The 25,631-nt window shown below is 45.2% G+C and overlaps 2 protein-coding genes across 2 annotated transcripts; one reads left to right on the forward strand and one right to left on the reverse strand.

Moving 5' to 3' along the window:
* MPC1L (mitochondrial pyruvate carrier 1 like) lies at nt 1–777 on the forward strand. The gene has a single exon (XM_055266822.2). It carries the CDS (start codon nt 204–206, stop codon nt 609–611), a length of 408 nt encoding a protein of 135 aa, XP_055122797.1. The 5' UTR covers nt 1–203; the 3' UTR covers nt 612–777.
* Nucleotides 778–3,560: 2,783 nt separating this feature from the next.
* On the reverse strand, nt 3,561–24,225 carry CXHXorf38 (chromosome X CXorf38 homolog). The gene is made up of 7 exons (XM_055266821.2): nt 23,843–24,225; nt 23,545–23,679; nt 15,863–15,982; nt 13,863–14,012; nt 13,389–13,568; nt 7,565–7,724; nt 3,561–7,117 (listed from the first exon to the last, which is right to left on the reverse strand). Exons 1-6 carry the CDS (start codon nt 24,056–24,058, stop codon nt 7,566–7,568), a joined length of 960 nt encoding a protein of 319 aa, XP_055122796.1. The 5' UTR covers nt 24,059–24,225; the 3' UTR covers nt 3,561–7,117; nt 7,565.
* Nucleotides 24,226–25,631: the final 1,406 nt, after the last annotated feature.

The following is a 25,631-nucleotide window of genomic DNA, read 5'->3' on the forward strand; positions in this document are numbered from 1 at the left end:
CGCGAAGGCGCCAGGGTGAAACCACGCCCTTTCATTCCGACAGAAGAGCGGCACGTGCTGTCGGCGCACTTTGTGGTAGCCACGCGAAGGCTCGAGGTCGCGAGTGTGCGCCCAGTCAGGGTCGGCTGCGGGTACTGGGCTTTGCGCTCTATTTCGTTGTGGCCTGGCTGTTGGTCCGTAGGCACGCCTACGGCTATTCCATCATGGCGAGGGTGGCGGTACTGTGGCGGAAGATGAGAGAGAACTTCCAGAGCAAGGAGTTCCGGGAATACGTGAGCAGCACTCACTTCTGGGGTCCCGTGTTCAACTGGGGCCTTCCGCTGGCTGCCTTTAAAGACATGAAGGCGTCGCCGGAGATCATCAGTGGCCGCATGGCGACAGCGCTTATCTTGTACTCGGCGATTTTCATGCGCTTCGCCTACCGCGTACAGCCTCGAAACCTGCTGCTGATGGCGTGCCACTGTACCAACGGGATGGCGCAGAGTGTGCAGGCCAGTCGCTACCTACTCTACTACTACGGCGGCGGCGCCGAGGCTAAAGCCCGCGAACCTCCGGCTACCGCCGACGCCGCCACCAGCCCGGGTTCCCAGCCCCCGAAACAAGCTTCTTAAGAACTGAGAGGGCCTGATCCTCATCTCTGCAGGTCACAAGCACTGAACTGTCATTCCTCCTGAAAAAAGACCAATGAAGACCTCGGTTTTGACTCTAAAACAGTGCGAATCTGACTTAAACCTGCAGTTTGATTAATAAAGAAATACAAAGTAACATTGAACTGAAGTTGAGTGTTGCCTCTTTTGTAAACTGGAAATGTTTTTTAGAAGGGGAGGGTGGATTAGCTGGTCTTTCTCTTCACAGGACCTGCAACTCAAGATAGTTTATATGGGGGAGGAAGATTTTGAATGAAAAGCACTTCACAGTATGCACTAACTCGTAGCTTTTTTTTTTTTTTAAGCTCTCTTGGGAACATGTTTTTGTTACTTGTTTTGGATGTCCAGAGCAAACAGGGTTGCTTAGTATCACATATGACTCACAACTTAGTGCAGTCACAAATCTGTACATCAAAAAAAATCTGGGGGCTCTTTCTACTGAGGGAAATGTTTCCAAGTGGGTTTTAAATGAATGTCGTGAGGTACAGTATAGCCTTAAGGAGTCCTCAAGAGAACCTAGGATCTCTTGGTGACGGAGAGCAATTATAGAATCAGCCATGGAGACAGGATAAACAATTCTGAGGACAATTGCCATCAACTCTGGATTCTAGGTAAATAGGTAAAACGACAAAATCATTCTTTCTTCCTTTTCTTATCCTTAAAAACAGGGGAAATGGCAGTTTGCAAAACTGGTTACCTATCACTGTTGAATGCTAGCTAGAGCTGGGGGTGAGGGGTCAGTGGTCAACAGCGGCAGCTCGGAGTATTCCCCTAGGAATCTTGGGGGTTCCTACGGATTCTTAAACCACAGGGCCGAGAAAAGGGAAACGAGAAGGGTGGGGTGGTGGGGCAGTAGGCTAAGGCCATTACCTACATAGCAGAGGCTGCCCTCTACGATTTGACCCAAAAATTTCCCGTCCCTGCCTCTGAAGGATGCGGAAAGTTCCAGAGTGTTTACTGGTGAACCCCAAAGTAGGTGTTTAGAAGTGTTTGAACTCTGCTTTAGATAGAGGTTTCAAATGCAAAGAAATTTAAAAGCACTATCAAAGATTCTGAAGACGTCAGTTCTTGGACAAAACAGGCACATTAGTGGAATTCTAGAAGATTCCCCTTTATCTTCTCTGGCATTAAAGCAGAAGTCCTCTTTGTGGGCACTCTGTTTCATGAAATTCTGCATGTGGGGACGGGGTTGGGGGGGAGTGGGGAATAGGGGGGTGGGAAACGAACTATGGGGGTAGTGTATTAATTATCTATGGCCGTGTAATCACCCCAACATTTAGTTTAAAACAGTTATCTGATGTAATTTCTGAAGGTCAGGAATCTGGGAGTGATTTAGTGGGGGACTTCTGGCTCAGGGACTCTCAGCTGTCAGCTGGGGCTGCAGTCTCTGAAAATTTGACTGGAGCTGGAAGATCTGCTTCCAAGCTCATTCATAGTTGTTTGTAGGAGGCTTCAGTTCCTTGTCATCTGGGCCTCTCCATATAGCTGCTTGTGAAGTGGCTTCCCCCAGAGTGGTGTTCCAAGAGATAGCCCAAGATGGAAGTTCTAGCCTTTTACAGCTTCATCTTGGAAGTCACATACCATCACTTCTGCTGTGTTCACACAAAGCAACTCTGGTACACTGTGGGAGGACAATATGAGGATGGGAAGCAGGCATTGTTAGGGGCCATCCTGGATGCTGGCTACCACACGTGGTGCTAAAATAAGAATTCTCACGCCTTTCTGGTAGTCAGTAGGAAAGTAAAGCATGTAAATTTGTTGCCTACCTTCCCAAAGAGAGGCCACAAAATGCTCAGTTTACGGTTTTGTGGTCATTACTAACATGCATATATCATAGAGCATGGGTTTGAGAAGCAGAAATCTCTGGAAGATAACAGTGGTTCTTAATGTTTTAGATAATTCAGACTACAATGCAGTGTTAGAAACCAGTGCTTAAAGTTATGAAATGAGTAACTTTATATCCACTTCACTAATGATTTCATGAGAAATTAATATATTTTTAGGTTGTCTTACAGTATGCATTTTGTAATTTGAGTCTATTTCAATAAAAGGCCGTTGTCTGTTGAAGACATTTCAGAGCAGGTAGGTTTCTAATTAACCTGGTGAGGGAAAAGGAGGTAATCTCTGCTGCTAATTTCCTATTACTCTGTACTTACAATTTAGAGGTCAAAACGATTCGAGGAAATATCCAAAAGATTGCAACACCTCCACAATAATGCAATGCTCCACTTATGGCATCTAATTCATCATATGCCCACCCAACTAAGTTAGCCGGGTTCACTTAGACCCTTTGTTGTCTAGGATATTAGTGTTTAAAGCCAAGTAAGTAATTCATACTTTAATAATAAAAATGAACTTTTTAAATCATTAGGGTAACAATCATTTCATAATCTTCCCAAACTCTCAAACGTAATCCTTTCTAACCTTGGCAATTTAAACTGTCTACAGATCTCCACAACTTTATAAAACCAGTAACATTTTCTGAATTGGCAGAGCTAGTTTTCCAGTTTTTGTCACCAACACACTTTAGTCATTTCCCAGAATCAGGTGTTTTACTCTGAGTTGAATATGTAATGTCTTCCTCCTTAGGTACTCTGAGCTCCCTGGTGAAGAACAGCCTAAATCCAAAGAACTGCTTTATCTTTTCAACTATAATGCTAATACCATTTTTTTTCCCTCTAATTCTTTCAAAACTATGAGCCACATATTGTGTCCCAGGGAGAGGCTGAGAACAAATCATATTGCTGGATGAAGACAAGGCGTTTCAAAATGAAACAGACAGCCCTATGTAGAAAGTGATCCACTTGCTGGTCTTCCCACGACCCTGACAATTTGCAGGTGACCCTGGAGGTGGAGCTACAAAACGGAGGAATGGAGGCTACAACATAGCCCAGGAAATGCGAGACAGCCAGCTTGCAGTTTGAATTTATATTTTATTATTTTGAAATACAAAAATTTAAAAACATTTCAAAATACACCAGTACATGTCTGTTGTAAAAATTTCACCCAGGAGGATATAAAATAGAAAAGCCAAATATTCCTTCTAACTCTCCCCTCTACCTCAATTCCCTTCAGAGGTAACACAGCAAAAAAAACTGGGGAAAAGCAAACAACTTTCCAGACCTCTACTATTCTAAAACACAAAGAGCATTACAGCTTGCTATGCATTTTTTTTTTTTTTTTTTTGGTTGTTTTTTAAGAGACGGAGTCTCCCTCTGTCACCCAGGCTGGAATGCAGTGGTGTGATCTCAGCTCACTGCAACCTCCACCTCCCCAGTTCAAGCGATTCTCCTGCCTCAGCCTGCCGAGTAGCTGGGATTACAGGCATGTGCCACCACGCCCGGCTAATTTTTGTAGTTTTAGTAGAGACAGGGTTTCGCCACAATGGCCAGATTGGTCTCAAACTCTTGACCTCAGGTGATCTGCCCTACTCAGCCTCCCAAAGTGCTGGGATTACAGGCGTGAGTCACCGCGCCCAGCTGCTATGCATTGTTTAACCTTTTGCTTTTCTAGTTAATATGTCTTAGAGATCACTGCATGACCACAGTGCAGCATTGCTTCATTCTTTCCAACAGTTGCGTAAGATCCTGTAGTATGGATGTACTACACTTGAACAGTGCTGCTGTACACATCCTGTTGTGCACACCCTTGTGCCCAGGTGCACAGTTCTGTTAAATAGAAATATATGAACAGGTTGATGTCTCTATATATGATGCTACATTGCCTTAAAGCCCTCTCTAGGGCTTTAAAAAGTTTTCGGAACCGTATCTTTATCAGAGCGGACAAATCCAGTAAGATGACAACTCGTATACCATCATCCATACCTTATACATCCTTGTATTTATATCTACTTCAGTGGCTGGCACATGGTGGACCCTTGATAAAAGCTTCTTGGATAGATAGGCAGAAACTAACTAGACACAGGTATAAAATGGAAGTGTTCATAACCCAAAGTTCCTAAAATTAGAAGTCAGATCTTAAATTGGTTAGTGAATCAAGATTCCATTTGATCCCACTGATCCCAAGTTTTGTACCTCACATCTAGAAGCTCGGAAATATTTCACTAAGTTTCTTCGTTTGGAAGAGTTGTGAGATGAACGAAATTTCTTTCTTTACTGTTGAAGTTTTCTCAAGGAATTTCATGAAACAAAGGGAGAAAGAAAATGTAAGACTAAAGACTAGATATTACCTGGACAGATTAAAGGAGGAAGTTACAGGCACATTTGCATTCATCTGGGCTTTACAGAGTGATATTAAGTGCATTTGAATGTAAAAATATACACCAAATAAACCCCTGCCCTCCACCCATTCTACAGATGACATCCTTGGTGGGCGGCTGGACAGGCACACATCTTCACTGGGCTTGGAATGCAGCCTTTCCTGCTGGCAGCGAGGAACATGGCAATTCTGTTCCTGAAGGTGCACAGGCAACTTGACCCAGTTAAGTACCACTGGCCTTGGAAACAAGTAGATGCGGGGAAAGGTGAAAGTGAGGCCGACTCCACGGACCACTGCCTATGATGGGGCAGTCATTGCGCAGTTTGGGAAACCAGCAGGAGGAAGTCAGGAGTGGATGACTTTAGGGGTAAAAGGTATAGAAGAAGCATGAACGAATGTGTGAATTTGTTGAAAGAAAATGATCTGCCGGGCGCGGTGGCTCACGCCTGTAATCCCAGCACTTTGGGAGGCCGAGGCAGGCGGATCACGAGGTCAGGAGATCGAGACCATCCTGGCTAACAGGTGAAACCCCGTCTCTACTAAAAATACAGAAAAATTAGCCGGGCGTAGTGGCGGGCGCCTGTAGTCCCAGCTACTTGGGAGGCTGAGGCAGGAGAATGGCGTGAACCTGGGAGGCGGAGCTTGCAGTGAGCCGAGATTGCGCCACTGCACTCCAGCCTAGGCGACAGAGCGAGACTCCGTCTCAAAAAAAAAAAAAAAAAAGAAAATGATGTCTTTGAATTTCCACAAGAATGTTGCAATTTCAGTTTTAAATTTTGTAACGAAGGACCAGGCTTAGTTAATAGTATAACTAACATTTAGGCCTGTGAATACTCCCAAGCTATGAGGGGACCCTTCAGTCAAATATTCACTGAGCATGTGAGGGCCAGGCCCCGGGAGCTTACTTTTCAAAAGTGTACCATAAACCAGCTGCCAAGTGAGAAGCTCCCCTGCTCCTGCCTGACATCCCCACTTGTAATGCTGGCCTGGGTCCTGCCTGTCCACTGGTCACTCGAGTCATCATTCTCCAGCTCCCCACAGACCAGCCTGGGCCCACCTCCTTGCCCTACTGCCTTAGGCTACTCCAACCTAGTAGTAACAGTTTTTAGGGGTTTTTTTTTTTTGAGACAGCGTCTTGTCCTGTTACCCAAGCTAGAGTGCAGTGACATGATCATAGCTCACCACACCCTTGACCACCTGGGCTCAAGGGATCCTCCCATCTCAGCCACCTGAGTAGCTGAGACTAAAGGTGTGTGCCACCATGCCCAGGTAATTTTTAAATTTTTTGTAGAGATGGGGTCTCGCCATCTTGCCCAAGTTGGTCTCAAACTCCTGGGCTCAAGTGATCCGCCCACGGCGCTGTGATTACAGGCGTGAACCACTGCACCCAGAGGCAGTAACATTTCTGTACTAATTGGAAATGACTAGAGAATCACCTTTCAGGCAATGTTTCTTCTTGCTTTCCTCTAAAAAGGAAATACTTCTTTCCTATCCCAACATTTATATCCCAGCCCAGCCTTGGACATCCTGGGTGAACAGGAATAGGACTTGCCTGCCAGTGGGTGGAGCACTCCAGGTGAGCCTCTGGCACAGGCCTGGCCAAACACAGCCTTTACTAAGTTAAGCAGCTACAGTTTAGGACCAGAAAAGAAATTCACCTTTTAAATGGCAAAAAATCCCTGGATGGTAGGAAGTTTTATTGTTGTTTTTTGTTTTTTTGGGAGACAGAATCTCGCTCTATTGCCCAGGCTGGAGTACAGTGGCATGGTCTCAGCTCACTGCAACCTCTGCCTCCCAGGTTCAAGCGATTCTCCTGCCTCAGCCTCCCGGGTAGCTGGGATTACAGGCACATGCCACCACGCCCGGCTAATTTGTTATTTTTTTTTTTAGTAGAGACGGGGTTTCGCCATGTTGGCCAGGCTGGTCTCGAACTCCTGACCTCAGGTGATCCACCTGCCTCGGCCTCCCAAAGTGCTGGGGATTACAGGTGTGAGCCATCACGCCTGGCCTGGTAGCAAGTTTTGGCATAGAGTATCTAATATTTTTGATTGCAATAGATTATACAACCCCAAGTTTATAAATATTAAAATAGTTCCAAAGAGTTAGAGGAAAGTCCAGGACAAAACAACAAAAATTCCTTTTTGTTTGGGTACAATACTCTGGTAACTTTTTCCTTTTGCACAGAAAAGGATGTCTGAGATGGAAGCCATGCTGACTTTCACAGAACATGCCTGATTTTGTTGACGGGCAACCTAAAAGGAAAGAGAATGTTTTATTTATTTTTTTATTTGAGGGGGGAAAAAGTAAAATGCTGAAGACAGTTACTCATTTTAAGAAGTTCGCCTTATGGAAACTAGTCAATTGCTATTAATACCATGGTAAGAGCTAGGCATCAATGGTGTCATTTTAAGGCAGAAATGCTTTTTGATTATGTTATAAAGCTGATTCATTTAATTCTAGACCAATGACTTCAGGTATATTTGGCTAAACAGGGAGTTGATGCTGAATTACTTCACAGACATTAAGAATCATTAAGTAAAGAACACGAACCTCAGTGTCCTTTCTTTGAAACAATAAGGACAAAGGAAAACTTCAGATTAGACTGTTGTGTGTTCATGATGGCCTCACATGAGAGAACAGACATGAAAGAGATGAGGCGATTCTGTCCTTCTTTAACACCATCATCTGCCTGAACTCACCTCAGGCCTTCCTGTCAGGTGTTTGTCTCCCAGGTTCCTGTGAATCCAGTTTTTGATGTAGACAGAGGCTGTTTAGCTTCTGCATATCTTCTGTAAGGCCATTTCTAAGATCTTCATTGTTTCTCAGAAATTCCTTCACCACTTCTAGTCGATTTGAGAGCTGCAAGAGGAAACCATGCAATGTAGAGCTTAGACGATTTTACAGCAGATGTGTAATTCAAATGAAAAACCTACTAGCTTCCAGACTGGCTCCTACTCATGTGCCCAAGAGACAGAAATCTTGGCTACAGGCATCTGTCCACAGACAGGTTAAAGTTTGAAAAACAAAACAAATACTTTAAAACAAAGCATCCTCCACTCAAAAAATAAAAAAGTGACCCAGAATAACTGGTTCTGGGGGTACACAAGGGAGTATTTGCTTGTCTCCTTCCATTTTTTTGCTTTAAAACTTCCTGCCTTTACATGAAAGGGCTTCATTTTATACATACACATCCATGTATGTGTACAAATAAATAAAATGCCCTTTTCTTTTGAATTCTGTACCTGAATTATTATATATATGGATATATACATATGCTCATATATACGTGTGTGTATATACATATACGTGTGTGTGTGTGTGTATATTTTTTGTTTTTTTGAGACAGTGTCTTGCTCTGTTGCCCAGGCTGGAGTGCAATGGCATGATCTCGGCTCACTGCAACCTCTGCCTCCCGGGTTCAAGTGATTCTCATGCCTCAGCCTCCTGAGTAACTGGGATTACAGGCACGTGCCACCACGCCCAGCTAATTTTTGTTTTTAGTAGAGATGGGGTTTTGCCATGTTGGCCAGGCTGGTCTCAAACCCCTGACCTCAGGTGATTCGCCCGCCTCAGCCTCCCAAAGTGCTGGGATTACAGGTGTGAGCCACCATGCCCAGCAATGAATGCTTTTAAATGGGGAACCCTCAACTGCAAGTTAAGTCAGGGTTATATAAATCTAATGAAGAAAAATAACGGAGCACCCTGCCCTAAGAGAGCAGTAGTTCTTAAACTACAGAGTGTACGTCACTGATTCCTGTGCAGTAGGTCTGGGGTGGAACCCCAGCAAATACTCACGTTATCGTGAAGTAAGCAAATGAAAGAGCCGGATGCCAGATCATGGCTGCTGGGGATGGGAGGGAGGTGGACGGCTGTGGCCAGGACGCACAGGGAGCGGGGAGGGACAGGGAGGAGCTGCAGATGACCAGAGGGTTTCAGATTGGTCAGTAAGTAGACCGGAAATGTGCCCTTCAGGAGCTGGTTAATACATAGCTGGAAACTAGCCTAGAGCTCCTGCAAGATGCTTGGGCTTTAAATAATAAATCTGGAAACCACAGACATGTGAAATGAAGATCACACGGATGACATTGTTCACAGCATGCGTTAGGAACTGTGGGCACTGCATCATTAGCTCTCAGTGACCGTGCCCAGTGCCCTAGACACACCTCAGGGTCTTCCTGAGGCTCTAATCAGATGTCCGTGATGGCACCGGCAGGGCCTGGGCACCACACGCATGCTCCCAGATGGACTTTTGCCCTCAGTGGGGTGCCCCTCCACTTGAGCGGAGACTTTCTCACATGATAACCCGGGAACAGCGGTCCTTGTGCTGCTACCTCCTGACCGCCCCCCGCAGACTCTCAGGACTGATGTGCTCTGTTCCACTTAAGTTTCTTTTCTTTTGCTCAAGGTTTCAATTCTCTTTTCCATCCCAAATTGCCTTTCTTTCCCATTATCTTCAACAGGAGTGTCCCATTGCTGACATTTCTTGGAACTTGTTTTCTCCTTTGTGAAATGCAACAAATGCATTTACTCTTGAAATGTGCTTAAGAGGTGTTCTGGCTGGGGTGATTATTTTAGCTTGGGGTTGGGAGGATGAATCAAAAGGAGGCTTTAAAAAAAGTATTAAGTACAGGGAAGGCTTTGCATGTTTATATGTAAAGGGGGAAGAGAAAGCAGAGATGGAAAAACTGAAAGTACTAGAAACATTTGGAATGTAGAAAATTCAGACTTGGACATTGAAGCCCAGCTTTGTCACTTAACTAGCTGTGTGACTTTGGCCAAGACATTTGACCTCTCTGAGCTCACTTCTAGGTATACAAATTAAGGATGATGATAACACCACCACCCAGGATTCTTGTGAGGATCAGAAATAAGCTACAAAAAGCACTTAGCAGCATCTCTGGTCCATTCCCTCATTCCTAACTACATTCATTTAATAAATGTCCAATTTGCTGACAGTCTACTACGTGCTGGTCTACTGTTGGAGGTGAAAGACACTCGGCAACTTCACTCTTCCAGTCACCTAAGCCAAAACTCTTGGCCTTGCTTTGATCTCTTTCTTTCTCTCACATGCCACATCTGCCCACCTTCACATCACCCCTACACTTCTACCCTCAGCCTGGCTACCACCATCTTTTACCTGGTCCACTGCAGTAGCCTCCTACCAGTCTACCTGCTTCTATCTTGGCCCCCTCCCCTCCAGTACCCCGGGGTACCCTCACCACTGCAGCCAGTGGCTCCTTTTGTCATCCCAATGGCTCACAAGGCCCAGTAGGACCTGCTTCCTTTCCCTTCACTTCTCTGACCTCTTTACCCACTATTCTTTCAAATCCCCTTCCCCTAGATATATGCATGGCTAATCCTCACCTCCTTCAAGGTACTGCTAAGTCTCACCTTCCCAAAGAGGCCACCCTAACTACCCTACTGCAACCTGACATTCATCCCCACTCTGCCAATCCTGATCACCCTCCCTCTGCTCTACACTGGATTTCTCCTTCTACTGCCCCACATTATTACCTTATTATGTTTACTGTTTAGTATCTGTCTCCCACTCTGGAGATATTTGTCTGTTTCATTCACTGATGCATACCAAGCTTCTAGAACTGTGCCTGGCACACAGTAGGTACTCAATAAAAATGTCTAGAATATAACGAATGAAGAGCCATCTTCTATCCTTTCCCCAATGGCCTTGAGTACACACTGTCATAGTCCCTTATCCCTAAGCTTCCCCGCAGGTCTCTGTGAAGGTGGCTCCCTCACCAGGATTTAAGAAATCAGTCATGATTTTAAAGTCTGTGAAAATTATTTTCAAGTTTTTTAGCCACTAACTGTGCTCAATGTTCTTTAGTTTGATTTTTTTTAACTCCCAGATCCTAACAGAGCAATGAGGGCTGGCAGGACTATGTGAAGGGCACTTAGGTGGCAGCCGAATTCTGGGGCAGATGAGCCCATGGCCGACACAAACTCCACATGTGTTACAAGGGGGCCGAGCAGCTGCTACTCCCATTTGGCTGCGAAGCAGAAAAAAAGCTCACAATCACAGCAATACATGCACAGTGTATTTTAATGTGAGCCCACTTTTTCTAATGTTCTATACCTTTAAGGTTCACCAAACGAATAGAAAGTCGTGGAGATGGTGAGCTCTCTGTGGCACTCCATGATGTGTTTGCAGGAGCTGTCACACTGAATTACCACCATCAATCATTTTTCTCAACTTAGCTTTCTAACCCTACCCCTACTTTTTTTGGTTGGTTGAAGAGATGGGGTCTCCCTACATTGCCCAGGCTGGTCCCAAACTCCTGGCTCAAGTGATCCTTTCACCTTGGTCTCTGAAAGTGCTGGGATTACAGGCAAGAGCCACCGCACTTCACCTTTACCCCTACTGTTTTAACAAAAACAAGAAACAGGTCTTGATAACATTTGTAACAAAAGCCCTGGGGTCATAATACAATCACTGTATTTCCTGATCCTGGGATGCACATTTTTTCCTATTGTAACGTCTCAAATGAGAATGCATCTTACCATTGATAGTGTCTTGTAATAAACTGGCAGCATTATTTTTTCTTTCTTAGAAGTAACTGAAATAATGGCATGTTTTACAATTGACAGCATTTTAGATTCATTGAAATCTGGTCTTAACAAATCCTCTGACTTTGGCAACTAACCCTAAAGAAGATGGATAATCATATAGGGTACTGAAGTTTCAGAAGACGTCAAATTTCATATATGTAGAAACCTGACCTCCAACTTTTTTGAGATTAACATGCCAATCAATCCTCACATTTTGATCAACTGAAATATTATGAGAAATGCCATGGTCTGCTGAAGAGAAAGCATGAAAAATGAGAATTTATCAACTCCACCTAGAGACTCCACCCAGAAGACAAGCCAACTAATCCCTATTTCCTTTCTGTAAAACAGAGATAATGGGGGTTCAAAACGTACAGCTGCCAGCTCCTCAGTATGTAAGATCTGCAGCACAGCAGGTGGGAAGCCACAGGATCAGAAGGGGGAGACCTGCGGGCCAGCCCTCAGCCCCAGTGCAAGCTCCTTGGTGCCTTTGCCTCACATGCAAAGCAGGGGATATAAGATGACTGCCAGGTTCCCTTCCAGCTCTCAACTGACACAAAATCCTGGCTCTAGCTTCTGAAAACAGCAGCAGAAAGAAAACTGGGGCTCTAATGGCATTATAAAATAAAGACAGAGGAACTCACACATGGATTTAGAAAAGAGAAGATAAACATTCTAATACATCATTTTAAATACCTATGGTGTACCACGGTGGGCACACCCATGGTACCAGGGGTACCAAGTCCTTGTGCTAAAGGGGCTCACCACACTGAATAAAGCACCTGGATCAAAGCTGGAATGGTTAATACAGGTATAGTTATCTGCAAGGAGCACAGCTCCGTGAATTTGCATTTAATAAACTCTCCCTATGTTTAACGAGGTAACCAGCAAAACTACTTTCCTTGGACAAGGAGGAATGGAGAGGTGAAATGATTTTTCCAATATCTCCTGGTGATCTAGAAGTCTAATCCAGCCGGTGCTGGAATATTTCTGAACCTTACTGGAATATAATTCTAGTACTGTTAATTTCTTTTATACCTTGCATGTAACAAAGGAGATTTGTTCCTCCTGTACTTGGGAGTTTAGACCATCATTAGCCTGCAGGTCCTAAACTAGAAACACTGATGATCCCTTAAACACTCCCCTCCCCACCTTCTCCACCCTTTTCCAGCCCCATGCCATGCTCCAAGTAATCTCTCTGGCCAAGATCCATCAGTTCTGCTCAGGTGCTGCCTCCAGAATCCAGTTCCTCCACAGCCCCTAGTTTCTGTTCTCTCACCTTCACATGACTGCAAGAGCCTTCTGGGTAATTGCTAGCCACTCATCCAACCTCCAACTACCACAAGAGTTAACTTTCTAAAAGCTGCATCTGATCCTATCACCCTTTCTTGACTGCTTTTTGGGAATGAAGCCCAAACCCCGTGGCATGGCCTAGAAAGCCTTTTAGCATGTGGCTCCAGCCCACTTTACCATCCACAAACCTGGCCATAGCTCGTGTGCTCACCTGTTCTTGCCCAGGCTCAGACTACCCTTTCCTGCTTTTGCAAGTACTGTGCCCTGTGCCAAGAAGAATCTTTTTCTCTTGCCAATTTGTCAGACTCTTACTTGATTCTGTGAGCCACAGCTCAACAGCATCTTCTTGGCAAAATCTTTTTTGGCAATCCACCTGACCAGCAGAGAACGTCTGGAGCATTTTTTTCAGAATTCTATTGTAGGCTTTATCACATTTTTCCACTTTGTGGCACAGATTAGGCATTCAAATGTTTGCTGATGTGAAAGTGAAAATATTTGTTAAGAGATAATATTAATCTGTGCCAAAAGCATATTCACACTTCTGGAAATTATTTGACTTATAAATCAAAAACACAATTAATTATTTGTTAAGATGAGCTACTCTTCCTCCCCAGAATCTCTGTGTTGTTTATTCACACAGAGCCTATAACACTTTTCTTTTACCTCTTCAGGCAACACCTCTTGTTCTTCTGCTTGAAGATATATCTCTTGAAGTTTCTCCTTTAGTAACTGCATTTCTATTTCATTGACTTGGCTCTCAGTCAGGTAAGTTCCCATTTCACAATCACACCCATCTCGCTGATCTTCCTCGGGGATGTGAACAGCCCAGTCAGACGTCAACAGCTGAGGGATTGCCACACAAAGATATGAACTGATTTCATGAAAAGGGCATTCCACTGAATTACTCAAATAATTTATAATTAAACATAATGAACTGGATCCATATTAATAGTGCACTGTGACCACAGAAAAGCTTCTCAGTCCAGCATGATTGCAGATTTCATATCAGCATTCTTTCCCCTGCTTACATTCTAACATTTTGGTTAAATCTAATAAACTTCAAATTCTAAATGTGTGGCTGCTGTTGTTTTCTCTCTCTTAATTCTGTATGCCAGAACTATTAAACATGATTTTTACCTGTTCTATTCTGGAGTATACTGCCACAATCTCTGGGATGTTCTTGAATTCATTCAGAAAATTTTGGATCTTCATCTGAAAATCTCGAAGCCACGTAGAAGATACTTTCATCTCTGAAGAGTGCATGATCTCATTACGACATTTAATTACCTGCAGAAAGACAAAAAGATAAAAGGCTTCAAAATCAAACAACGGGGTAAACTGAGATCTTTCACCCCAAAGAAAAAATCATAGAGAGGCTTTGTTAATTACAAAATCAACAAGAGCAGTCTTCAGATGAGAAGGGCTGGAACTTTCTTGGGATCATGGGCATAATCGGGCATGTACCTATATCAGAGTGGAGGACACTTCAGCCCTCCAGCCCTGCAAGTCGGATCCATATTTAGTTTCATCCTGTCTAGAGGGCAGACACCAAGAAGTGAAGTTCTCCTTTTGCCTTCAAGGGTCAGGCAGGTAGCCTGAGGGAAGCTGGCCATGTGTAATGGTAAGGAGTCATCTCCCTACTAAAAGACTGGTTCGGGGCAAACCGGAGAGCAGAGGCCCTATCTGAAGGGGCAGCCTCTACTTAACACATGGCTTGTTGCCATGGGAGTTATATGAGCCCTGTGTCCCCAGATCTTCTGATTTTTCATGAGAAACTGGAAATTTAATTTTTATGACAACTAATTTGAAATTTTAAAAAATCATGCAGGACAAATAAGACATGACAATACGCCAGATTATGGCCACAGGATTCTAGGAATAAAAAGATGGCTCCTGGGCAACAGTTCAGCCTTTTCTCCCGCCTTGAGTCTCTGGAGCAGATTTTCAATCAATCCAGAAATTCCTAACATAACCTGTAGGTACCTGTCGGTGCCGTTGAGGCTTGAGGGGATGTTCAATCCCCAGCCACATGAATAATACATTAGTCAGGGTAAGAAATACAAATAAGCCTACAACTATCCTTAGGCCTTGAAGTCTTGTGGCCAGCTGGGTATTACACATTCCCCCAAAATCCCTTAACTTAAAACAACCTGCCAAAGAGCAAGCGCATCGGCTTTTGGTATACCCAAAGGATGAAGCAGACAATACAAAAGTCTTTTAAATACTGTTGGAGCACCAGGAAGCTGGGTCCAGGGAGTTTCCTGATGTGGAAACCATGATGAAAAGAAAATAAACTTTGGCCTCTAACTTTAGAAAAATGGTCGTCTAATCATGTATTAATATATAATTCATATAGAGTCTTCCACAGTTTGGTTAAAAGATATCAAAGGGGTCAACTACTATGATAGTTCTTTGTTTCTGCCGATATCATAAAGGAGTCTCAATCCTGGTAGTTGCTGGTATGCAGACAAAACATACGTGCATTTTCTCTACCTATTATTAACTAATCCAGGTATAGCTATATACTCTTTCCAATGACCTTCAGGGTAATAAATGTATGGGTTGTTCTCTGGGGAACTAGAGAAAAATCTAAATTTCCCAGAGGAAATCTAACAAGCACAGTGATCTATTCTGACACTGTTATCCATCAGTGTTCATATTTTCTTCAGTTCCATATCATTTGGTCTTGCAGCTGCTTAGCCAATGAGATTCAGAAGGGTAGGATTCAAATGCTGGCATACAACAGGCAGAATGATGCAATGTTCTGTATTTTTTTTTAATAAGGAAAATTACTTTGGTTCTGTTTATGGCAGAACAGGGAAGAGACTTTTAGGTTCATCTACTTCAGTGGCAAACGGCACAATGAGTTGTTAGGAAACTAATTCAGGAGAACTACTCTTGATTGCATTTGCACTGGAGTTCTTGGACATCACAGAAGACATGATATGAGCCACACTAGCTTGCTTAGCGATGCCAACTTCGAACCCAAGTCTAACTTTCTTTGTACACCGTTCCAGGGAGCTACTACGTACTATACCTGCATGGTTGGCTTAGCATCACAGGTGTATCGCATGACTGGCTCTCACAGCACAGACCCAACTGACTCAGGGTATGCTTTTGAATCTGACAGCTCTTACCTCTGTGACTTTCTTTCGATCAACCACGAAGTGATCGCAGGAGTTGATGAGACTTAAAAGAGCAACCGCATCACATTCCTCAGGTCCTCGTTTGTCTGCTAGTCCTCGGGGCATGAAGGCCTATAGCAAGGGAGGGAGGAGGGGGACCTGAGCCTCTTCCAACTCTAGGAGATGGAAAGGCAATGGTTACTTGTCTATTTTCCAAATGATGAGTGAAGTTCTCTTATGCACTGAGGTTTCAACTTAGAGCCTCATGAGCCCAAAATGCAAGTAGGGAAACAGTGTCACAGCTAAACCTTGGCCAAGGGCAATAACTAAAGGGCTGTACTATCCCTGCTATTAGATACATATGATATAACAGGTTTTCCATTCTGTCTTAATGGCATATAAACAGAAAGCATAAGTAGAAGGCATCTTTTTTCTTTTCCTTACTGAAATTTCAGTGGTTGTTAAATAAAAATATTTAAAAATAAAATAAAAGTGGACACTTTCTAAACGACTCGAGGAAGTTCGGTATGGAAGTATTACATTAAGAGTCTGGGCTTTGGAGTGCAAACTGGGTTCAAATGCCAGCTCTGCCATTTGCCAGCTGTGACCTTGGTCAAGTTACCCTCAGATTCCTTATCAGTAAATGGGGGACAACTGTCCTTATCTACTTCAAAGGATATTGTGAGAATGAAATAAAAGAATTCAGGTATAGCACTAGCACAGTGCTGGGCACGTGCTAGTAACCAGGACATCAATGCTGGCAATTATTATGTAGATGGTGCAAGGCGAGTAGGACCCACATAGGAGTTACGGATGGAATCTGGGGATGGGAGATACTAGGTATACCAGAAGAGCCTCAAGCTAGCAGGATCTTGCCTTTAGTAGGAATTTTATGGCACGGACCCCCAAAATAGTGTTATGGGAAAGCTTGGGCGTATTTCTTTCCTGAAATATTTCTCAACTTATATCAGGACGCAACAACTTTACTAGGCTAAGAATCACAAGGGTACACTCCTGCCAAGGGACTAGAACAAAAAGTTACTCGCAATAAGAACTCCAAATAGGCTGGGTACAGTGGCTCATTCCTGTAATCCCAGCACTTCGGGAGGCAAAAGCAGAAGGATCACTTGAGCCCAGGAGTTTAAGGCCAGCCTGGGCAACAAAGCAAGACTCCCATCTCTATTTAAAAAAAAAAATTAGCCATGCATGGTGGTGTGTGCTATAGTCCCAGGTACTCAAGAGGCTGAGGCAGGAGGACTGCTTGAGCCCAGGAGTTCAAGGTTGCAGTAAGCTCTGATTATACCACTGCACTCCAGCCTGGATAAGAGATCAAGACCCTGTTTCAAAATAAAAACAAAAACCAACAAAAAAAACTCTTTTATTTAAGAGACCTGTTCCACTGAAAACACATCTCAATAGGCAAGCAACTACAATGCCTCCTACAGGGCTGCTCATGAAAGCATTCTGAAAAGGCTGGGGTAAGTGCTCACATATGCCAAGGAGAGTCAGGGCTACACTCCCGATGGTGATGAAATCATACACCTGAGCCCCACATAATTCAGAATTTTGTAAACCCTGGCTGGCCCCTATCAACAGGTACAATAGCCAGTACCATCACTATCTTTCTGTGCCTTAACAGCCACAGACATGCTGACCCTCTGAAAGAAGTCTATTTTGGGCCGAGCGCACACCTATAATCCCAGCACTTTGGGAGGCCAAGATGGGCAGATCACCTGAGGTCAGGAGTTCAAGACCAGCCTGGCCAACACGGTGAAACCCCATCTCTACTAAAAATACAAAAACCAGCCAGGCATGGTGGCACGCGCTTGTAATCCCAGCTACTTGGGAAGCTAAGGCAGGAGAATCGCTTGAACCCAGGAGGCAGAGGTTGCAGTGAGCCAAGATTGCTCCACTACTCTCCAGCCTGGGCAACAGAGTGAGACTCTGTCTCAAAAAAAAAAAAAAAAAAAAAAAAAAAAAAAAAAAGTCTATTATGGATGCTACAAAGGTTAACAAAGAAGCTAACTAACTTATTACAGGCAAACTAATGCCATGAAACTGAAGAAAAGAAGCTCTGAAAAATACAAAAAAAATTAGTCAGGCGTAGTCGCACACGCCTGTAGTACCAGCTACTTCGGAGGCTGAAATGGGAAGATCACTTGAGCCCAGGAGGTGGAGGTTGCAGTGAATCAAGATTGTGTGACTGCATTCAAGCCTGGGCGACAGTGCAAGACCCTGTCTCAAAAAGGAAAAAAAAAGAAACTGCTGAATTCAGCTGTTGCTGGGAAGAAAATGCAAAGTTACTGGGGTCTTAGTCACCTCCAAATCAGGTGTAGTGGTTTTTCTTTTCCATTATAAGGTAGGTCCTGTCTGGCATTTCCTCACCAATATAAGCCAATCTCTTCCATGTTAAAGTTTTTGTTTTGTTTTGTTTTGTTTTTGGGAGACAGGGTCTTGCTCTGTTGCCCAGACTGGAATACAGTGGCACAATCACAGCTCACTGCAGCCTCAAACTCCCAGGCTGAAATGATCCTCCCAACTCAGCCTCCCAAGTACCTAGGAGGATTACAGGCACGCACCACCACGTTTAGCTAATTTTTTGCAGACATGGGGTTTCGCCATGTTGCCCAGGTTGGTCTTAAACTCCTGGAGTCAAGTGATCCGCCTGCTTTGGCCTCCCAAAGTGCTGGGATTACAGGCGTGAGCCACCACGCCTGTCCTTGCTAAAATTTTATTTTAGTAATTATTCCCTTTCTTCAGAACTGGAAGCCAACAGGGAGGCTCTGCTGCATCCTTACAGTGAGAGCAGGGTCTTAAAATTGTATTGCATACCACTGTGTTCCACATGCCAAACGCACAGCAGTGAGAAACATGTTATTGCCTCTCTCTATCCTCCACCGTCTCTTCGCTGAGTAGGAGATGGGGCTGGAAAATAAACAGAGACCCAATCGTGCAGGGCCTTATTGGCTCTGGAAAGGTGTGGGGTTTATTCTAAGGCCATCGGGAAGCCATCCAAGGGTTTTAGGCAAGGGTTATAGAACGATCTAATTCCCATTTGAAGACTGCACATGCTGCTGTGTGAAGGACCGACCACAGATGCTCAGAGCAGCAGAGGCCTGGTAGGAGAGGGTGAGAGTTGTGATGTGGAGATGGAAAAGAGGATTCCAAAAGTATTTTGCAGGTACAAACAAGGAGAGAGGGGGTACTGAGAGGGAAAGAGATGAAACAAGAGTGACTCTAGAAAGTTGGTAATGGGGAATGGGCATAGGGTTGGGGGCAAAGACAAACTGTTCTACTTTAGAACTAAATAAAATGTGCTCCATAGGCGATGGAGTGGAGGGGGCAAGTAAGCAGTTGGATGTGTGCATCTAGAACTCAGAAGAGAGGGCAGGGCTAGAGCCACCAATTTGGGAGCCAGTTAGCATCTAACTCCACAGGCCTGGACAATGTCATCAGAGAAGAAGGGAACAGAAGAGGCCCGGCCCTGAGTCCCAAGGAAGGCCAAAAGACATTCAGAAGGAGGCTGAGCAGGAAGAGCCAGGGAGATGGGAGGAAAGCCAAGAGGGTTTCAAGAGCAGCCAGTAATGCCAAATGGCTCTGGGAGGTAAGAGAGACGAGGTCACAGATGCAGTGGAGTGGCAGGGGCAGAAGCCGAGGCGGAGTTGGTTGAAGAGGAAGTGGGAGCAGAGGAGAAGAGAACAGGCATGAAACCTCTTTTTTGAGATGCTCTGCTGGATATGTGCATGGGAGGCAGATAGAGAAATGGGGAGATAGCAGGAGAGAATGGATCAAGGGACATTTTTCTTTTTCTCTTTTTTTTTCTGAGACAGGGTCTTACTCTGTTGCCCAGGCTGGAGTACAGTGGTGCCACCACAGTTCACTGCAGCCTTGACCTCCTGGGCTCAAGCAATCGACCCATCTCAACCTCCCAAGTAGCTGGGATTACAGGCACACACCACCATAGCTGGCTAATTTTTTTTGTATTTTTGGTAGAGACGGGGTTTCACCATGCTGGCCAGGGTGGTCTTGAACTCCTGACCTCAAGTGATCCACTCGCCTTGGCCTCCCAAAGTGCTGGGATTACAGGCGTGAACCACCGCACCCAGCCACACCTGGCTAATTTTTGTATTTTTTTGTGGAGACAGTTATGGGGTTTCGCCATGTTGCCCAGGCTGGTCTCGAACTCCTGAGCTCAAGCAATCTTCTCACCTCTGCCTCCCAAAGTGCTGTGATAACAGGCATGAGCCACCACATCCAGCCTCTTAAAATCTTATTTTCCAATTATTTATTCAAGTGTTTTTAAAAAAACAGCTTTCTTGAGATATAATTCACCCATCTACACATTATAATTCCGTGGTTTCCAGCATATTTAAAGAGGTGTGCAATCATCACTACGGTCAATTTTAGAAAATTTTCATTGCCTCAAAAAGAAACCCCATACCCATTAGCTATCATCCCTCATTCCCCAAAGCCCCGGCAACCACTAATCTACTTCTGCTTCTGTAGATTTGCCTGTTCTGGACATTTCTTTTCTTTTGTTTTTTTGAGATGGAGTTTCCCTCTTGTTGCCCAGGCTGGAGTGCAATAGCACAATCTCGGCTCACCGCAACCTCCACTTCCCAGGTTCAAGCGATTCTCCTGCCTCAGCCTCCCGAGTAGCTGGGATTACAGGCATGCGCCACCATGCCTAATTTTTTGTATTTTCAGTAGAGGTGGGGTTTCTCCTTGTTGGTCAGGCTGGTCTTGAACTCCTGACCTCACGTGATCCGCCTGCCTTGGCCTCCCAAAGTGCTGGGATTACAGGCATGAGCCACCGTGCCCGGCCTGGACATTTCTTATAAATGGAGTCTAAATGGAATTTATATAAAATGGACATTTCATATAAATATAATATGTGACTAGCTTCTTTCACTCAGCATACTGTTTTCAAGATTTATCCACATTGTAACTTGTAACAGTACTTAATTCCTTTGTTACATTGTTACAGCAAAACAATATTCCATTGTACAGAGATACTGCATTTTAAAAATTCCATTCATCAGCTGATGGGTATTTGGGTTGTTTCTACCTTTTGGCTATAGTGAATGGAGCTGCTATGAACATCTGTGCACATTTTTTTGTATGGATGTATGTTTTCATTTCTCTTGGGAATATACCTAGGAGGGGAATTGCTGGGTCATGTGGTAACTGTTTAATTCTTTCTTTTAAAAAAATTTAAATAAACCATGGCTATAGTAAAGCCTTTTCTATGGAGATGGGAATGAGCTGCAAGAGAGAAAGAGTGGACAACTGAAGCCTCAAAGGCCTTGAGCAAGAGAAAAGGGATAAGATCCAACACACGAGTGGAGGTATGAGGCAATAAAAGAGACACCCTTCCTCCTCTGTAGCAGAAGAAAATAGATGGTGCACATGGAGATTAGTTGGTGTTGGCAAAAAGAAGAGGAAGTATAGTCGGCCCTCCATATCCACGGGTTCCACATTCATAGAATCACCAACTGTGGATGAAAAATTCTCAGAAAAATAATACAACAGTAAAAAGTAATAGAAATTTTTAAAAAATATAGCATAACAACTATTTACATAGCACTTACATTCTATCAGGTATTATAAGTAATCTAGAGATGATTTAAAGTATATAGGAGAACGTATGTAAGTAACATGCAAATACCACATACATCATTTTATATGACGGACTTGAGCATCTGTGGATTTTGGTATCCTTGGGGGTCCTGGAAGCAACACCCCATGGATAAGGAGAGACAACTATATATGTCCAGGGGCCTCCATCAATTCCGTGAAGCATGAGCAAGGGTGGAGGAATGGGAGCAGGGATTTGCCAGGGAAAAGTAGTAGTCTCCAGAAACAGAAGCCTAGAGAGAGATGTGGCCAGACCACTGGGGCTCATGATCAAGAATGAAAGTGAAACCAGTCAGTTCCCTTGTGAGATTCTTTCCCACTAATCAGAAGCAGAAAATGTCATCAGGACTGGAGTTGGGCCAGGCAAGTTTAGAGAAAGGAGAAAAAAAAAAGGTGAGATAACAGCAAGGGACCAATTATAATGATGGGCCATGGAATCTGGGCTAGCTGAGGTGACAAAGGCAGGCAGGAGGGCAGAGGGTGCTGGGTATTCAGGAAGCAGTGGAAGCCTCAAAGGGGTGGAAGTAGTATGGGGCACAGCGTTGGGGGCAGGGGTGTGTGAATAAGTGTGCCAAAGGCCAGCAGGATGTTAGACACTGAGATTTTCTGTGCCAAAGTCCAGGGTGTGGGCATGCAAGCCGGAGGCTGAGGGGGAGTGGAGCAGAGGATGCTAGAATCAGGAGCCCAGAAACTGAGAGGATGGGGTTGGACTAGAAGGTCTGTAGGTGACAGCAACCAAGAGGAGCAAAGAGTGGTATAAGGAGGTAGTACAGGCTACAAGAGGATTCCAATGGTGTGAAAGCAGCAACGGAGACCAAACAGATGAGGGACAGGCATTATAAAGGGCAGAGTTTTCTTTCTGTTTTTTTTTTTTTTCTCTTTTCTAGGTAAAAGTAGAAGTCAGCAACTCTATGGCTGCAGTGGAAAAAAATGGGGAAGAAGGTGTAGGTGTGGTGGGTTTACCGGCTCGTGATACCCAAAAGTCTGGGGACCCCTGATACAGTTCAATTTTTTAAGACAGGGTCTTGCTCTGTCACCCAGGCTGGAATGCAGTGGTGTGATCACGGCTCATTGCAGCCTCGACTTCCCGGGCTCCAGTGATCCTCTCACCTCAGCCTCCTGAGTAGCTAGGACTACAGGCACGCACCACCACACCCAGCTAATTTTTGTATATTTTGTAGAAACGGGGTTTTGTCATGTTATCCAGGGTGGTCTTAAACTCCTGAGCTCAAGCCCTCCTCCCACCTTGGCCTCCCAAGGTGCTGGGATTACAGGCGTGAGCCACCACGCCCGGCCCCAATTCCTTCCATTTTTGAGATTGGGGAGCACAAGCTGGCCCAGTGTCACACCACAGCAGCTGAGCCAGGACCCAGATCACCTGCTTCTCAGGCACTGCTCCTTTCCAGTGCCCACCCTGTGCCTGCTGATAACTACTGGCATGTAGACTGACTGCTAAAGTCAATTTGTGTTAGGAAGCCACTTCTGGCTGTCCCTCTCCGTCCCTTACTGGGCAAAAAAATTTCCTACTCAATCCACTTAGTGACATTGCCAAGATCTGAAGACAGATCCGGCTGCCTTCCCCATTCCCAGCTCCCCAAAGTGCCTTTAACTGGGTACTTAAGGTGCTGTTTTAGCCCTAACTTCCCTTGGCTTACTCTGTCATCCTTATGGCATCCCATAGCCAAAAAAGAGCTGATGAGCTGTTCAGCGAGCCTTATCCTCAAACAGGCCACACAAGAGCCTCCCTCCCTCCCTGCCTGTGCTCATGATGCTCGCTCTACATCTTGCCCCAGCATCTCTTGGAGAAATCTTTCCTATAACTTTCCAAGCAGGGGTAACAAACTCAAATGCCCTCAGGAAGCAGACGGGTAGAAGAAAGCTTCTACTTCACTAAGCTGGGTTGGGTCCCCCATACCACCCCTGAACCGCCTAGACCCTTGATCAATCTCTCTCTCTGCATCTGTTTATGAGGCCCCGGCGTCCACAAGACCAGATAGCCACCCCGAGTGCTGGGTGACCCGCCGCCTCCTCCTTCCGTCCCCGCCTCAGGCGCTTACCTTGGCCACCTCCCAGGCGTCCACGGGCCAGCGGCCTGGCCGGCAGTTTCCCCAGTGCACATCTCCATTTCTGTTGACGTGATGTCTCAAAATCTCCCGTTTCCATTCAGCGCACACCTGACATTGAGGCTGAAACTACAGGGGGCGGCGGTGAGGAGGGGCCCAGGAGGGAGGGACGTCGCGGTTGGCCCCGCCTCGCGGAGGGAACAGGACACTTGCGCTCTGGGTCTGGGACAGGAACGTGGATGAGGAGGGGTGGGGTGGGGGCGGTGGTCAAGGCCCCGAGCCAGGTGCTCACCTGGCGGGCGCGCGGGCTGCACCGTGAGCCGCCACGGCAGACGGCGCGGGGCCCCAGGCCGGGAGCTGCGGCGAGTAGGCCGCGGTGGAAGGAGAGCACCTCGCGGCCGACGAAACCCTGCAAGCAGCTACGCAGCAGTAACAGGCAGTGGCCCGCCTTCACCCAGTTCTTGTACTCGGCGCAGTTGAGGCGCGCCGCTAGCTCCGACAGCATCATGTCTCCCCCTTGGACCCAGGTTGCGGGGCGTGGCGGACGGCAGTGCGCAGGCGCGGAGCCTGGGAGTTACCCGAGGCAGTGGCGCCTGCGCCGGCGGCAGCGACGCCTGCGCCAGCGCGGCGCGGAGCCACCGATCCCGGGGCGGGGCGTCTTGACTTCCGGGGCACGTCGGCTCCACCCCACTTGGGTGACGTGTGACGTGTGACGTGTGACGTATAAGAACTTTGGTGTGTGGGGAAGCAGTCACTATTTGAAACCCTTAGGCCCTCTTCGTCCCCCAGAGACCCTGTCAGCATCCGATTCGACTTCCTCTCCTAATGTAGGGCACTTCTGTTTTAACTTTTTTTTTATTGTACAGATGTACAAGGTGCTCAGGGCACATTGCTTGAATCGTGTATGTTCTTTGCATTATACAATTCTAGAGTTACTGGTTCCTAAGCCCACAGACCAGCTGTAGCAAATTGAGGTATTAGTGAAACGTGACCTCTGGCTGCCTGCGGTGTGCCAAGCTGACCCAAAACTCAAAATCCCCCGCCACTGGACCACCTAGAAGGGGGCGTTTGCCTGTTTAGGGCAACACATCACTTGGATTCTAGAAGGCTGCACACCTGAGCCAGCTAAGGGCATCCTGAAGCACCTAGCAAAGGTTAGACGATAATTATCTAGTATTCTTGGTTATATGATAATTAGTGCTCCTTGCACATGGAAGTCTGATTTAAGTTCCGAATAAGTGCCACAAAGGTCAGAAGGCACTGGGATTGTCAACTCCAAGTGACAAGTCAGGTCAGTTTTAGTTGTTTTTAGTAAGCTGAGCTTGGAAAACATGTCAAAATTGTGTGTAGTTAAAAGCCTCTGAGGAAAGAGTCTAAAGATTAAACCTTCCCCTGACTGTGGTTCACAGCAAAAATGTCCAGTGTTTAGGAGCACTAGCTCACTCAAACTGCCCCTTCTTAGCAGTTTGATCTTAAGCAACCTTAATTTGATCTCAGGCAAATTACATTTCTCTGGGCCTCCATTTACTCATTTTTAAGAAGAGGATATCAATAACCTACCACATTGGGTTGTGAGGATTAAATACACATTGAAATGTTAAGAAAATGCCTAGCACATAGTAAGCTCTCAGTAAATACTTGCTATTATTTTATATTGACCTAAATATGCCCCTTCATCAATCAGTTATATTCTTGGGCAAGGTATTTTAACAAATCACTGGCCACTTGGAAGTGGAGGCAACTTACAGAAAATTGTGAGCATACCATGGAGTTCCTGGAGTTGTGCAGCACAGTGCTGGTTGGCCTCTGCTAACTTTGTCTTAACCTCAATGCTAAATCCATCCTAAGTAAATTTAAATCACATCCTTAGACACACTGTCCATTCTTAAACCAAATGAAAAAAAAATTCCACAAGAAACAATGAACTACACATTAACATTTTCCCTCTGTGTCCCTTGAATCTAAGTTCTCTTAAAATTTTCTGTATACTGAATTTATATCAAGAACACTTGGATGATAAATAAATATTAAGGTAAAATGTAACAGGCATTTCTTTTGGGGGGAAAAAACTATGAAAGGAA

The sequence above is a fragment of the Symphalangus syndactylus genome, chromosome X, assembly GCF_028878055.3.
Source record: "Symphalangus syndactylus isolate Jambi chromosome X, NHGRI_mSymSyn1-v2.1_pri, whole genome shotgun sequence".
NCBI lineage: Eukaryota > Metazoa > Chordata > Mammalia > Primates > Hylobatidae > Symphalangus > Symphalangus syndactylus.

What these genes read in the sequence shown, in the direction of transcription:
- MPC1L (XM_055266822.2), top strand. Translation starts at nt 204, where the DNA reads ATGGCGAGGGTGGCGGTACTGTGGCGGAAGATGAGAGAGAACTTCCAG.
- CXHXorf38 (XM_055266821.2), bottom strand. Translation starts at nt 24,058, where the DNA reads ATGATGCTGTCGGAGCTAGCGGCGCGCCTCAACTGCGCCGAGTACAAG. An exon ending in ACGCCTGGGAGGTGGCCAAG is followed by an intron (nt 15,983 to 23,544) that starts GTAAGCGCCTGA and finishes CCCTTGCTATAG; the next exon opens with GCCTTCATGCCCCGAGGACT. An exon ending in TATACTCCAGAATAGAACAG is followed by an intron (nt 13,569 to 13,862) that starts GTAAAAATCATG and finishes GCAATCCCTCAG; the next exon opens with CTGTTGACGTCTGACTGGGC.